This window comes from Opisthorchis viverrini (genome assembly GCF_000715545.1).
Source record: "Opisthorchis viverrini unplaced genomic scaffold opera_v5_55, whole genome shotgun sequence".
Lineage (NCBI taxonomy): Eukaryota > Metazoa > Platyhelminthes > Trematoda > Opisthorchiida > Opisthorchiidae > Opisthorchis > Opisthorchis viverrini.
Genome location: NW_008751709.1, coordinates 219,151 through 235,025, shown reverse-complemented (window position 1 = coordinate 235,025; position 15,875 = coordinate 219,151). Strand labels below are relative to the sequence as shown.

Here is a 15,875-nt window from a genome sequence, read left to right as displayed (position 1 = left end):
ATATATATATATATATATATATATATATATATATATGGCTAGTAATTGAAAACCAAGTCGTTCGTGGCCGAACGGCTGAGCAGCAGGGGAATCGCATCGCACTCAGACGGGAGATAGCGTCATTCATTCTTCAAGCACAGAATTCATCCCATATGTTCACGAGTGACAACGTCTCAGAGCTTCACGTGTCGTTCGTGGCCGAACGGCTGAGCAGCAGGGTGATTAAATCGCACTCAGACGGGAGATAGCGTCATTCATTCTTCAAGCACAGAATTCATCCCATATGTTCACGAGTGACAACGTCTCAAATCGGAGCTTCACGCAACTTGTGGATTATTCCTGCTTCTGAACTACGTATGTTGATAGCAAGAGAAGATTTGGTAATTTCAATCCAACTGAAAACCAACAGGAATCCTCTGCTCACTAGTGTTATTGTATGACAGCTTACTCTCTGACTGCTCCTAATCTTCATATAAATATTCTTGAGTTGCACGCTGCTACCGATTTTCAATAATGATGAAACAGCTGTGGAGGGCCTATGGGCCTTTAATCGTAGGCTGACATATGTTATAGGATGGAATCTCAATCGGAATCTCAGTAGCTGCACATCTACTCAGAGTAATGCGCGTCTAAGCTAGATAACAGCAACATCGGAACGACTTATTACATAAAGACAAATCTATGGCTTAGGGTCTGCATTGTAGGACTCCGTTTGTGTTCATTCGCAGTGCTACCGCATAGCTTTTCTTTCCACCCTGCTTGAACGTTGTAGCTACCTACCGTAAAATTGCGTCGATACAGTCGAGTGTGCTTGAGAGAAGAAACTGTGACTAAACTGAGTACCGGGCCGGAGATCATTGTTCAGCACTTGACCCAGCGAAGAGGTTCACAACTTGTTTTTTCTTACACCAGTATCTTAATTTTGTTCTTATTGACCCACTTGTTGCACGCTGTAGTCATGCAGTTAGACACAAGCACAAACTTGCACTGAACAGAGAAAAAGTACGCACGAAAAGTCAGTAACCGTATCGGTTTGGGGTTGACTAGCCGGACTTTATGCCAAAAATCTTAAGGGCGCACTACAACGTCGACTCTGTGTTTTCTGGAGGAAGCTGGAACTCCGAAAGGCGTTTCAGAACATTTAAAGATGATTGTCGCAATGAGATGAGCCATAATACTACCTGATCTGCTGTTCCAAAAATATCAGTCCTATCGGGCTTTATATAATAACCATATAGCGGAATAGATAAACTACATTGATTGTTTCTTCTTGTGCTGAGTGCTTCGGCACACGTCATGTCAATACTGTTACAATGGTTGTAGGCTCTCGGTACTTGAATAATAATAATTTATAAGCACGTGCACCAGAACAGAAGGCAAAGCGTAGTGCTTCTATAGTGCTCTTTGGGGTTTGTACAAAGCTGAACGATCTCCACAACTCCTTGTGGTGTCTTATTGAGTTACAATGTCCCACTCCAATTACTCCCTCCCAAACAAGAACATCCCCTAAAGGGATCACTGTCCTCCGTTCCAGCGAACTTTTTCATTAAGTTGGTGGGTTAAATACCAAACGAAAAAAAAAGACCGGGAAGTTCTAGCAGTTTCAGTTCCACTACCTTCCTACAAAGAACGTTTTTCTTAGAAATCCGAAAGTTTTAGCATTATTTATCATGGAAATACATTAGCTGTGTTAAGCTAAAAGCGTTCAGCTGTAGCATCCTTTCGGTGCCTAGCCGCCATGCCACCCAAAGGAAGCACGAGGGCTGGGATACTGCCAGGTTGCCCAAGCCTAGACAGGGGAAGTCGAGTGGCGGAGGTCGGATTCGAACCACGGACCTTCCGGTCAGTAGATTCGCGCTCTAACCACTTGGTCCATCTCGCCCCTGTGATAAGCTAGCATATTCAAAGCTAAGTTTGGCTCTACCGATTATCTCCAGCGAACAATTCAGATACTGTCTAATCAGTGAGACAACTGAGCTTTTCTCACAATGTGGGTGATCCTTTTGTGTTTCTGTGTGTAGTACGTCAAATAAAGAAATACACCGCGGAGAGTGAGGTCAGTGGTTTAGTTTGATTGTCCTCACCAAGGCAGCGAACGTTCACATGCATTGTGGGCTCAATCGCTCGATCGAAGGTCGTTTGTACGGCTTGTAATCCACATGTCTCGCGCAACTCTTTGGAGGATAACTTCACGAGCAATAGAGGATCTTGCCCCCCGATGGTGAGAAGAAGGTTGATCAGATCACTCGAAGAGATGAGCTAATATAAGGCCTAATGAATATAAATACAAGAGATACACTATCGCAGAAAAAATAAACTGGAACACAGAATTACTTGCTGTTTCCTTGATCCGCCCCTGTACATATGGACTGGATCATTTTGTCTTTGAATGGCCTACCAAACCTCGTGATACTATGGAAGTTAAATCTTTTTGTGAAAGTTCATTACAGACAGATTTCCACTGATCATAGTGCGACTCAAACCACCGGCACTTTCATGGCGGTTGATAAGTAGGTTCTCTCCTCAAGGCTAATACAGATTGATTATTTTCTGGTGGTAAAAGCGTGAAGAACTACATATATGTTGACCCTCCAGCTTTAACTGTGCATTTCACCGACATACGTGATTACAAAGTGAAAATAAGTCCTTTTTTGGATCGCGTTCGATTACAGGTGTGATAAATAACCAATAGGTGGACACCAAGGAATTCGGATCTACTGCTTTGTCGTAGGTAATCGTCAGCTACTCAGAAACAACTCAACGAAGTGAAGCAACGAGTGTTGCGTAATGGCAGACTAATTTCAGAACAACTAGAGAAGTCACAGAGTTCTTGCTTCAAATATCGGGTTTCCACAGATCGGCTGAGTATTCAGGGTCACACCAACATCGCATGTCCATTGTATGAGAATTAGGTTTCTGACGAGATTAGATAGATAGTATTCGTTGAAATATAGACATACAAAGCAAATTTAGAGAAAAATCTTTGACGTAGGGTGTGCTCGGTTGTCTCATTGAGCTCTATTCCAGAATAGGGACCTCTTCAGATGGTCCACCTCGACCTGGTCCCACTAGTGCTATTTACGGAAATGACACTACATTGGTTCTCGTTTGGAAGGCCGTTAGCCCAAATGTATCCGTTGCTCATCCTTACATCCGGCTTCTCCCAACATTAAGTGAAAATCGTTATTTCATGGTGATGTTTAGCAATATAGATTCATTTACCCTCCTCATTGTCTCGCCTTTTTTACAACTTGCACTGATGTCGAGTAAACACTGCTGTTTCTTACAGAATTTTGGATAACTCACTAAAAGGCACATCGCAGTGGACAGTTTCATATCAGTAAATTTTTGTGTGATGCTACCACGTAGTCCACCTACAATTAACTCAGGTGTGTTCTATGTAGCTTGACTTGACACGGATAAATTCTTGCTGGTATGTGTAAAATCTATCGTATCTATACTATACTGTCGTCTCCTTGAGAAGCATAGAACATCTCAAGTCTCACTACCGGGATAGAGGGGATTGGCCCTCAAAATGAGTATACTGCATGTCTCATCTTGTTTGATGCTTATCACGCGGATACAGCAATATCTCCCGTGTTTTTTTAAGTTCCCACCGTTCGGCACAGCATTGCTCGATTATTGGCCACACTGGTGCGTATGATGAAGGTTCCTTATTCCAGCCCACGCTATGAAATTGTCGTGAAATTTGACTACTCGGGAGCAGTTTAGTAGATATTCCTGTCTTTCACAACACCTGTACGTATCAGAATGTATCACTTGTTGAGGCTCATCAGTTGTATCTTGCTGATCCTGGAAAGATGGAAATAGAAAAACCGTGACTGCTCAGTCTGGCTGTCAATTTGGGGCTTACCTGGTTGTTGGGTGCTGATTCTCTGACAAAATCGTCCGAAAGCCTCCGCTGTGAACTGTTCCATGATCAGGACCAAGTATCTCCGGCCGTTCAACGTAGCCGAAAAGGGTGGCCGGTCTTTGCTAGTGTGATACATTATGTTAATCAGATTGTTTTTTTCTATTTTAGTGATAATGATTGCTGACGTCCCGACATTTTATAACAAGCTTTCTCCATGGACTAGGGTAGATTGATTAATAAAACCCTTCCATTGGTGACTGACAAACTGAATAGTATTTTGGTGTGAGAGTGGCTTGTTTGTTTGCTTGCTCTTATAGCCTTAACTTTCCCTCTTCCTCTCCCAAGTTCACTGCGATATGCTCTTAAAAAAGGCCGAGCATATTCCATGTGTCTCATGGAATACAGTTGCCCTGCTCAACAATTGGTGTCAAGATCTGCACAAATCGTGCTTCACAGTTGTTCCCAGTGACAGACACCACAGATTCGTTCATCAGTGGCCAATAGGTTTGAAGATATCTACAAATCGGAGGTGACTGCGTCTACGGTTGTCCTTATAGTGTGTGTGTGTGTGGGGGGATAGCTATGCACTGCAGGCAGTAACTTGAATGTGGACGCTGTTAGGCTCATGATTGGCTAGCATCTGTCACTGTCACTTACCATTACCGATATCCATTTTCTGATCCCCATCTTAACCAATAAATCTACTGTATAAATTCCCCGAGCATAATTCGTGTTGTCGAGTTTGTCGAATGAGCCAATAACTAATGCAGTGGCTCTTCGGAGGGACGAATTCCTCGTAGTACTGAGTGGTGCTCTGTAGTCTCAACGGTTTTCTTCGGAGGATACCAAAGTGACATTCATTTAGGTATCCGTTTTTCTCTGGGCACTTCGCGATTTTACGAATCGGGATATACTTTGCTGACTAGCTCTCTCAACGTAGTTCCTACTCCGTTTTTCTTATTAGGATGTGATATTCCGCTTAGGATTTCTGAAGGTATGCGCCGCACGTGCATTTGTTTAAAAAATATTTACTCAGTAGAATGGCATCATACACCTGCTCGTGTGCCTACGTGTGCACTGTGGCTGTTTGACATCGACTTCTTTCCATAGCGTTGTGTTGTATGTAGGTCGCAAAAGCCTGGGTGTGTTTCACTACTGACAATGCGCCTGAGTAGACGAACTCCTTGACGAAAAATGTCCGTGTGATTGTTTTCACGAGGTAGCCAATCGTATTGCAATGAGTGTGCGTTTCGATAACCTTAGCGTTCTGCCACCCACTGTAGCTTCGTCACCCGGTTGCGTCTCGGTCATAATAAAACAAGTAGCTGTAGACGGATTTAGATGGACGAGATAGTCTTCTAAGTCCTGTTTCTGTGTTCAGCTGTCAACGGACCGTCACCATAGATTAAAAACTACAGGCCAAAATCACACAAAAAGTGATGGAGTAGGAACAGCTAGCTGAAACAGGATTTGGAGTGTTTTGGGGTTGGTGAGGTAACTGCATGCTGTTTGCAGGGTAGTGTGATTGAAAGCATCCCTAGTTTACCTGTAGACAAGAGGTCAAAACGAACGGGACGAGACGCACCATTCGGTATACGTGAACGAAATTCTAAATAAACAGAAGGTTACATGCCAGCGTGAAAGCGACAATGAAACTTGTCCGCGATATAAGTTTTGGGTCTTGTTCGAGCAAGCGTAGGTTCTCAGGAAATGCGACGGCGTGGCAGTACAGTTGACGGAACGCACAAACCCTCATAGAAAATTTGGAAGATAACTAATTAACCTAGGAAGAGGAGATTCCTCAGCTTTGGGACTGTAATTAACCGCAACTAGGGTAAGATAAACTTATTCCTAGCCCTTGGAAATGGCAATTCTTGGCGAATGCATAGTTCAGTTAAGATGGCACTTCATTAGGTCCTCCATGCCTGGAGCGAAATGAAAACGCTATTCCTCTAATTTGGGAAGGCCGAATAGTAGAACTGTTTCGGTGGACGAATAAATAGGATCAGCCAAAATATATCAAAACGATTATTTTCGTACTGAAGAGAAATGGTGAAGGAAAATTCAAGTCATCAGCATATTTTAGAAGTCTGTGTGCGTGAACGCTTTGAAGATCATGTTGTGTAAGAAAGCACGGTAATGAGGCAACCTTGAAAGGAAAATATGCGTTCGGTGCCGCAAAATGAGTTGAGCAAAATTATCGTATCAACTACTCCCGAGATATGTGTATCGTGTGGGTATTTAAAAAAGCAACAGAGCTAGCAAATTGAAGGATGGAGAGGAAGATAGAAACTCTGCGTTAAAAGCAGTCCGATCCGGGCACCGAATGTTTGTACCGGATCTTCCCCTACAGCCAAACTTGATATAGCTCCATGCATCTTTTGTTGACCTCAGGTTCATCAATTCGGACATAAAAGAGTACTTAAATTTCCCTGTTTCCTGTCACCATTGTAAATTGTGTGCATCGGCGTCTGGGCATCTTTCACATTTATTAGCATGCTCTTTCTTTCTTCGAAGTTGTTTGAGAAGCTTTGGCTAACCATTTCGTTCCAAGGGGCGAAACCAGTTTGATTTCACATGTCAACATTGAATGGCATCAAAGTTGTGGACTCGATTAGCCTCAAAGGAGTCGTCATGAAAGCCCTGTACAGTGCAACCAATAAACTGACTGCACAGTTGTCCGACTATGATTCTTGATTCGATGCCACGCAATTATTGTGATCACCTATTATTTTGTTGAGTGTTGGAAATCCCTACTCTACATATTCTAGTGTTGGTCGTCACCAAACTGAAGGATACACGGGGATTTTTCACCCCCTAAGAAACAATCTATTTGAAAACAAATAAACACCGGGTCTTATCCACATCAGCAATGTTACCAGCACGTTTTGAATGGAGACTATGGAATAGCACATTGTCCAGAAGCCCAGAGCTGTGTTGTTAAATGTGTTCGCCTAGTTTTTTTTTACTACCTTCAGATCGTTGCAGTTGTACCATTTTGTGACTACACTGGACACTTCTCGCTTCCATTGTTTTCATTTGGCCAGGTGGAATCTCAGAGACTCACTTGGAGAAACTCTTAAGCACTGCCAGAGTTGATCGAGTGAATAAGGCCTTGTTTGCTAGCCTTTCAATGCTGATTGGCGCTCAGCTCATTCACCCGGAGGTAAGTTGCGTGGCATCAAATGTCATATTTCCCAAACTTTCTTTCCTGTCATTAGCATTATTTCACGTCATGCAAAAAAGTAGTCCAGCTGTGTATCTTTCGTGAAAACTTGAGGGATCTGGCGTATTTTCTGTTAATGATAAGTCACATGGTATTCCTCAATTGGGAAGCCAGAACCGTCATAAAAACGAATTCGGAAAGTATCTCGTTGTTTGTCAGCTTAGAAATGGAACGTCACCCTTCAAATGAATCTCACCGGAAAGAAGATACTACCTGATTAACCTGGATCCCTCTTCCGATCGTACCGAACCGGAACTTCGGTAGTGTGGGAAATGAAAACATGCCTGTCTATGCACACCAGCATAACCCCAAGGTCGTCGTTGGCTTCAGATTCTTAGTCCTCTGGTGACACGACTGATGCACGTATATTGTCACTTTTGATTACAATGTGCTTCTCCTTACGGCTAATCGGAACCCAGCACGCCGCCATTCATTCTCAGAGGTGAGAGTAGAGGACAAACAATTGATTTGTGGCTGAAAACTCGCGCGTCCCCGAAATTTGCACGCTAACATTATCAGAGCATGTGGTGAGATGGTTTTCGTTCTTCGATAGAAAGCAAGATTAGCGGACTGCGGCGAATTGGACGATAATGTTTCAAGATGTTTCCTTTTTATGTTAGACTGATACATGGAGACCCTTGTTCTTTCGACATATGTGGAAAGCGAAAGGTTCGTGTCGTTGATCACACCCAACTTAACGATAGGATAAGGCAGAAACCTTCGGTAGTTCTCATCCGTCTATTTTCCGGATGTATCGTCTTAGATAACGGTTACATTAAACCGCCCCTGTTGGTTCGGAACATCACACTCATTCATAAAAACATAATAACCTCTCAGTACAATCAAATTCACTCTAGCTAATAGCTTTTTCCTCCAAAGAAGGTGTACCATCGGGAACTTTAAACTGTCCTGTGGGTGTTATTTCTCCAGTAGAGAGAACCACTGAATAACACTTCGGTCTTTTATTGCTTCACAGACAAACCGGGAAGTGAGCTACCCTAGATGTTAGGCCGTATGCTTTGAAGCCAACACTGCGCAATCCGAATGGTGTATGGTTGCTCCTATCTTATTCGACGCTCCTATCACACCCGCAAGATGTTTCGGGGACACCAGTGGTCAAACAGTATTCGAACATCTTTCACCCACAGCGGCAGCGTCTCATCCATATGATAGAACATTTCACCCTCCAGTGGTGTTCAATCTTCTCCTGGCAGACGCACTTCTGTCGCATTGGTGCCAGACATGACGGAAGTCGGCACATGACACATCGACTTTGTTGGTTCGAGAAATTATTTAGTCTGTCGGCATTTGTGCATCTGCCCAGACAAGTGAATTCATATGCCACATAACTGCAGGCATGAAGTTTGGGTTCGATCACATCCACTGTAATATCACTTGAAATTCTGCAGGAGCAGGGCGCATGCCGAACCGAGCAGTAGAATTATTCACTCATTCGCACACCAATCTGGTTTTCACTTGAATCCCAGCTGAATCTCTCGTTTGTGGTATTCTTCAACTGAATAATTTGTTCCCAAATACCGCCCCATATATCATTTAGGACGATATTCGAGATACCGCCGTATATTTTAATGAAAAAAACCCTACTTATAAGGAGATTGAAAACTCCTCAACAGCGCCTACCCCGTGAGCCCAAAAAAGGACAAAATCGGTCGTGAGCTATCGAAGAGCTTTCGGCAACCTCGTGAGTAGTTTCTTTTATGAACTACCAGGTTTAGAATGATTTGCGTTCGCATCACTGTTGATGAAACAGTTCCTGTGCATACCGAAGAGGGATTCGTTAGACGTGGGTATCCCTGGTCGTGCCGATATCTGAACGCCGGGCACCTGACATTCGAGGCAAGCGTGTTACCACTAGTTCACCATCGCTCGCTGGATGCACCCGAATTTTCACATCCGAATGAACGTACATGTTCACTTCCGAGCGATGGGTTTGTTTGCCCAGCGCCTCCAACGACAACTATCCAATATCTGTTCTGATTGTATCGACCGATTGATCCACCTGTCATGAACTCCCAGTCTTGTGGCGCCGAGCACGCTTGGGATTCTCTTGCATTCATAAAGGATGTTGCACTCTATAATGATGAAGCTTGAGATAGGCTCAGGTCACAGTTATTGACTAGGCTTCAAATGCAACACGAGTTTTTCGATTGTTTTTCTCCAGACCCAAACACTTAGGCAGTGTCTAAGCTGTCTTGCTTCGTTCGAGTTGCATCGCAGCTGTGCACCGAAGGGCTGCCAAGGCTGGATTGTTTAGTTTACGTAATAAATTGGATTTTTGAATGATTGATAGATTCACGAGCCACCGCTCTCGACGGTTTTTATGAACATCATCGGTTAGCGATTATTGGTTGAACTATCCTAGATATCAGTCAGTCTCTCTTATTTAAGCAACTACAAATTAGAAAACGTAGCTGAGGGACAAACTGTATATGATTCTGGGTAGCCCTGCACGATTTTATCTTCCAGCGGTTCTATTGAGTCAGAATTGCTTTTTTCGTAGTGTATACTGTTCAGGTTATCCATAACATAACACGAAATTCTGCAGCAGCTGACTGTGATTTCGTCGATGGATTTGGTGCTACGGCATCGAGGGATTAAAAGAGCCAAAATACGTCAATTAGAGTACAACTAATTACATAAGCCCCTGTTAACACAACTGAGGTGGCCACCAAATGTAGCATCGTTTGCCAGCTATCCGAACGAACATGTTGTTTGTATACCGTTGAGTTACAGCCACTCATCTTCCGTTCTGTTGGGCTGGGACCCATCAACACATAAACCTAACCGGTTTTACCTCAAGCACACTTACATTTACACTTTGGATACATTTTTTTTATCCTCACGGGTTCTCGGGAGCCCCATCAATCTTTCCTTATAATTACCAGTTTGATCACTTATGCTTCGTCGTACATTGTACCGAGTTGCTTGACAAAAATAACGTTCGATTAAACATTTCCACTCCCAAGCGAAGCTCGCTGACTGGTGGTTACACTGCACAACCTAGTTCCTCATCGTTCCAATTCAGTCAGTGTGAATGTGTACAGCGTCTGCCAAGTATTGCTAGTGTTGCAGATCGTGTACAACGTTATCTCCCAATGAGAGGAGACCGAAAAGACCGGGTGGACCCAAATTCCTACGCATTTTCCAGGTGGTCACCGTATCTGGTGGACCTTATTGAGGTGAGTTTCTTTCACCTTCATCTGTGCATCACCTGTTCGTAGACTATTATTTTTCGCCAAAACAATAACAATATAGTAGCGCTTTAGCTCGCTACCGACGTATGTCCGATGGCTTTTCGATACTCATTGGATTCCATGGGTCAGGTGAAGGTTACCCTTGTATCTGAGCATGTATCAAGTAAGCCACGCTATGGGACTACTCATGGACACGAGACCCGGAGTCTCAACCACCCGGCTCGGTCGTTTTTTCAGCTGCTTTGCTAGGAAATTGGAATCTTGGGATTCTGTCAGACGTGGTCCATCCACACTGTTACTAGTACTTTCACATCCAAGGCTTCGAATACCTTACGACCATATCGTAATTCTTATTCTCAGGAAAACTGTTTTTTTGGGCGCATAAGCCAAGTGAAGCGAACCCTCGTTCCCCTTATGTGACTATTCTGTCTGAATTCACTTCTACGAGCCGATTGAAACCGTTCGACCTGTTACATAACTCACAATCATTGAGCTGAGTTCCCATAAATTTGTTTATCTGTGTTGAAGATAGTTCGCTGATGACTGCTGATGTGCCAGTTTAATTTAAGTAATCTACAGTGGACTCGAGGGACGTTGCACTGTAAATAGGTCTCAAGTTGCTGAGAACGGATATCTTGATATTTTTCAGTCACGTCACGGTTTCTCGTTCGCGGTTTAGAATTGTTAATTTTGAAGCGTTCTGCATAAACAATGACTAAGTTGAATACCAAATTTTAGGCTGTTTTCTTGAGAGCAATGTAGATATAGTAGCGAAGATTTAATCGTATCGTAGATCAGAGGATGGGAGATACGCCAAAGCGAAGTTATACAAGTGGCCAAACAGCCTATTTTTTGCTGTACACATTGTTCACATCTGTAGATCCGCTTTAAAATAACAGCTCAAATAAGCCGGCCAAATCATTTTTTGCGAAAATAACCGCACCATGAGAGAATTGCCGCACCATTTCTCTCGAATGACCGTATCATCACACGTGTTACCATCCGTCAGTTTGTTTGATCGGTATCCATGCACGTATCCTTTCGCAGATTGATCACTATTTGTGACTTGTGACAATTTACTCAACTGACTGCATATCACTTGAAGCCACCACGTAATGCTGATCATTTACGGTACTTTTGCTAAGAACACGACCAAATAGCGTATCCTGTCCGTATTCTAACGACCAGTCTTGTTTATTTCGCGCGAGGACTGGACAGTCCAGTGCTGGTCGTACTATGAGAGTGCACAGATAATCCTGAAAACCATTTTGGCTTCAGTGAAGCGATCAACAAGCTGCCGTGGTAGATAGAATAGCGTCAGCAGGCTTTGTCATCGCCCTGGGAATGGAGGGAGATAAAGAGCGTTCAGCTGTAGCACCCTTCCGGTGCCTAGCTGCCATGCCACCCGAAGGGAGCACGAGGGCTGGGATACTGCCAGGTTGCCCAAGCCTAGACAGGGGAAGTCGAGTGGCGGAGGTCGGATTCGAACCGCGGACCTTCAGGTTAGTAAATCCGCGCTCTAACCACTTCGGCCATCTCGCCCCCGGGAATGGAGGGAGTTGAATTTAGTTGGAACATTCTCCATAGCGTCTGTTCACCCAAAACGGATGGCACCAAATCGAACAACACCTTGGTTGGTATAATCTTGTAGCCATAGAAACTGGGTCACTTATTTTATGTTTTGGCTTTCTAAAAGCTATCTACATGCCGGATTTTTTAGACACCGACTTCCAGAGTAAATTGGTAGTTTCCCAAGTAAACTTTGGTCGAAATAAATTATCCCTATGGGACGCACAAATCAGTTAGAGTCCGTGATGGGTGAATACATTGTAAACCATTGTAAATTCACTGCCATACATCTTCAGTAACGGTTTGTCTACCTGAGTTCAAAGCGAAATGTAGCAGATAATTTGACCAGAATATCATGTGCTGCAAATGGAGAGAATGTAACCTGCAATTTTATGTACATTTCAGGAAGCAATAGAGGGAAAACTCAGCAAGTCACATTACACGTTTCTAGTTGGAAGGAATCCTATAGAGACTGTGAATTCGCTGGCGCCGGCTGCGTTTTCTCCAAAGGCCGCTATCGGTCCTTCGGCGCGATTTCAACCTGGTGGCCCTTCTGGTGGCAGGGGGACAGCTTCGGATGTTCTATCCCCAAGTTCAGCTTTTGGAACGTTTTCTGACGCTGGCAAGAACAAATCGAGTCATTGTGGACCTCGCTTGATCGTGTGTATCGTTGGTGGAGTCTGTTGGTCCGAGGTCAGGACTGCTTATCAAATGACTCAAAAGGTATTTCCAGTACTGATGAAATGAATTTCAAGTAAATGTCAGAATGCTCTTGTATTCAATAAAAGCCTGCTCAAGTGCTTTCTAGAAATTTAGGCAGGCGAACGAAGTGCCCGGAAAAAAGCAAGTCATTACCTTCTAGTCGCGTGATCACGTGAAGGCAGCCGTGACTCACGATCGAGCAATTGGATGGCCAAACAATTAAGTGCTCTCATATGATCAGACAAGGTGGGTTCGATTAACCACATCTCAGACCAGACGAACCCAACCCAAGTTCTCTGCGACAGATAAAAAAATACTTCACATAAAACGAAAAGTTTTCTTCCACGGAGCGTTATAATTTTACCTTGATTTCATGTTGGGTTGCACAATTCATCGATGGACTCGATATGAAGTTTCGTGACTTGCAGGTAGATTTGATAACGGAATCCGTTTGCCCTGAGTAGGTCTTCAAAAGACCTTTACGATGGCGCTATGTGCCATGGTAATGGAAACTAGTCAACAGCACTGATCACTAAAAAGAATGAAGATAAAACCCGTGTTCTGAAAGATGTTCTGAGGTCCTCAGTTGTACGATGAAACGGCGAACGCCATCCTAATGCTTGAAAAATCAAAACCAACCGGCTGCATTTTCAAAACTTCGTTGACCTGTAGTTTTCAGTGCAATAGACGCGCGTCCTTCAAAATTTCTCGGCTATGTTAGACCGTTCCCGATGTCCATGAGCTGGTATCTATCCAATTACCGTTACATTTTTTGTACGGTGAGGCCACCCAAGGAAAGTATAGCTTTACGCCTCTACCTCAGTGGTCTATCCTAAGGTCTCGTGCACTGAGCCGTGTCCCAAGGGGATCGCCGTGGTATGCTCTTCAAGGTAGTGGTCCCTTTTTGGGGACTTCACTGCTGCAGGACTAAATCTTTACTGTTCTTACCATGCAGATAAAATGAGGGGTTTATAACTAGAGAGGTTTGAGGGCCATCGATTTCAAGAAGGGTTCAAGTTTGACCTTCAGTACGAACAATTTACAACCTGTAAGTCTTCTCAATAATGTACACAAAAACTACAAGGGAGGATAACACAACCAACAGTAACAGCAACCTCTTCGTAGAAAAAGTACTCTCTTTCCATTGATTCCTCCCTTGGAGAGAGTATCTCAAAATTGACTACTTTGGTCGTTCCCTCCAGACGGGATTTTTAGAAATAACAACCTTACTAGGTATATGGTATCCTTACAACCTTTACGCTTCGGAAACTGAACATGCTATCATTTCAGTAAGGTTTGGTAAACATACCAACTGGTACACGACCCGTGGGAGTGAACACGGAAGACTGTTTCGTAGGTTTCCGTGCCTACCCATGTCACCCATGCTGAATTTCCAGTTTTTCTTCGTGTAACATTTCAAGGCACCAATGCTGCATCGGGTGTTTTTTCGACTAGTTAAACTGGGTGAAATTCCCACCTTCGTAGCGGTCAGTGTTGGCGCGTTTGTCAGATGACGTATTCAGGTTGGGTGTTTGATTCGTACTCGGGTCCTGCTGTTCACTGGGCATTCGTTGGCGGCGTATACATATTAGTTTGACTGCTCACCATCTGGTGAGCTACGGTACAGGGCCATGTCATCTTCCACTGGCGGCAGAACCCCCGGAATCAATATCTCCTCGATTTTCACGTTCCTCTACGGATAGCATCGACCATGTCACTACCCTCAAGATAGCGGGCTGGCCTACAGCCAAAGGCATCCGTTATGGTGGCTATATTCGCACCACAAAATGAGGACTGTTTTATGCATGCCGAATTTCTTGACCAACCCCGAGTTTGGTTCTGGCTAAATGGTTCGCCTCGAGATCCACATTAGATTTACACCCGAGTTTGAGTTTACCTGTGTAGCTTCAGTACCGTAACTACTCCAACTAATCATTCGCCTCTGCTTAGTATGTTCCTCTTAGAGGTCTTCTCCGCATATGCTTCACAATATTTGAGTCATTTCCGCATTCAGACAGCGCCACCTTACTCATCGACTTCTTGTCATTTACAGTGCATCGAAACGCGATTGGCGGCAAGTGACCGGCACACCGCGGCCCGAACGCCCAACACACCGCCCACCGCTGTCGTTGCCGGTGGTGGTGGTGTGGGCTGGAACTGGGAAGTTATGATTGGGGGGACACACGTGGTATCTCCGACCACTTTTATTGGTGACTTGGACCACATGTCACGTTATTTTGCCGCCGCCAGCACACAAGCACCACCTAACGTAGCTCAGCCACGTCGATCATCGCTTGCAAATTTCCACAGATTCTGAACTACTCTTAGAAGGGATTTCTTGATGAATGACAAGCGTACTCACATATCAACTTGGGGCCTTTCTTATTCATCCATTCTTGGCTGTGTGCGATAAAATTCTCCTTTTTCCTTCATCCGATTACTACTGTTACGCTTTTCGAATGCTATTTCCATTTTTCCAAGCTAATCTTGACCTCCCTGTTGAGTGATATACTTCGTTCACATTATCTTCGGGCCATGATCGAACCTGCATTCTTGAATAGTTCGAACAGCAACAACTTCAGACTGAGACCACACTTAGTCGAAGACTCCGTCGGTGTAGACGCATTTTACATACTGTTGTTGGCATTGTCTGGGGCACTACTTTGTATCTCCTAAGCAGGATGCCTGAATGGTCTCAAGGCCACAGCTGACTAACACGTGCGCAACTGTCTGAAAATGCAATGTCATGGTCCCGGCCTGTAACTAACTTTACCCATTTCACTCTAAAGCAACTCTCTTGAGATGGGATTAGTCGATCTCAAAAATGTCTCGGATACCCCAGTAAGTGCCTCTGGGTCACAGAAGACTGCTATTGAGATATTTGTATAGCCGTGTCACATGGAAATACTTCTTCATTCAAGTTTCCTTTGAATCAATATTGAATGCTCCCCTTAAGCACACACGGGAGCGGAAAACGCTGACTAAATGATGCCGTTCATGTCCACCAAGAAAATGATACCAATTTAGGATCTAATGTCACAGGGGTCGAAGACTTCAATTTTCTGATGGTAAAGATACGTCACTCTCAGTGAAGCTGTTGTGTTTCACGCTGGTCCACGACAATAAGCCTGCAGATGAATATCTGGAAGGTGAGCGCTGAAACATTTTTTGGTGCATCAAACATCACCGTAACATACACAGTAATATATATATATATATATATATATATATATATATGTGCGCAAAACACATAACAAGAGGGGCAGATATCTCTATTTCAATATATTTG

The 15,875-nt window shown here is 43.9% G+C and overlaps 2 protein-coding genes across 2 annotated transcripts in view; one reads left to right on the top strand and one right to left on the bottom strand.

Moving 5' to 3' along the window:
- Positions 1–15,200, top strand: part of T265_03603 (hypothetical protein) — a gene marked incomplete at both ends in the record, with an annotated part of 49,703 nt that extends 34,503 nt beyond the window's left edge. Inside the window, 4 exons of the mRNA XM_009168138.1 lie at positions 6,922–7,040; positions 10,088–10,300; positions 12,290–12,607; positions 14,640–15,200. Of these exons, the coding sequence (XP_009166402.1) occupies positions 6,922–7,040; positions 10,088–10,300; positions 12,290–12,607; positions 14,640–14,903 (914 nt within the window). The remainder of the gene's footprint in view (positions 1–6,921; positions 7,041–10,087; positions 10,301–12,289; positions 12,608–14,639) is intronic.
- The window catches only part of T265_03602 (hypothetical protein), a gene marked incomplete at both ends in the record, with an annotated part of 7,850 nt that continues 3,576 nt past the window's right edge, over positions 11,602–15,875 (bottom strand). The window contains 2 exons of the mRNA XM_009168137.1: positions 11,602–11,811; positions 11,840–11,959. Of these exons, the coding sequence (XP_009166401.1) occupies positions 11,602–11,811; positions 11,840–11,959 (330 nt within the window). The remainder of the gene's footprint in view (positions 11,812–11,839; positions 11,960–15,875) is intronic.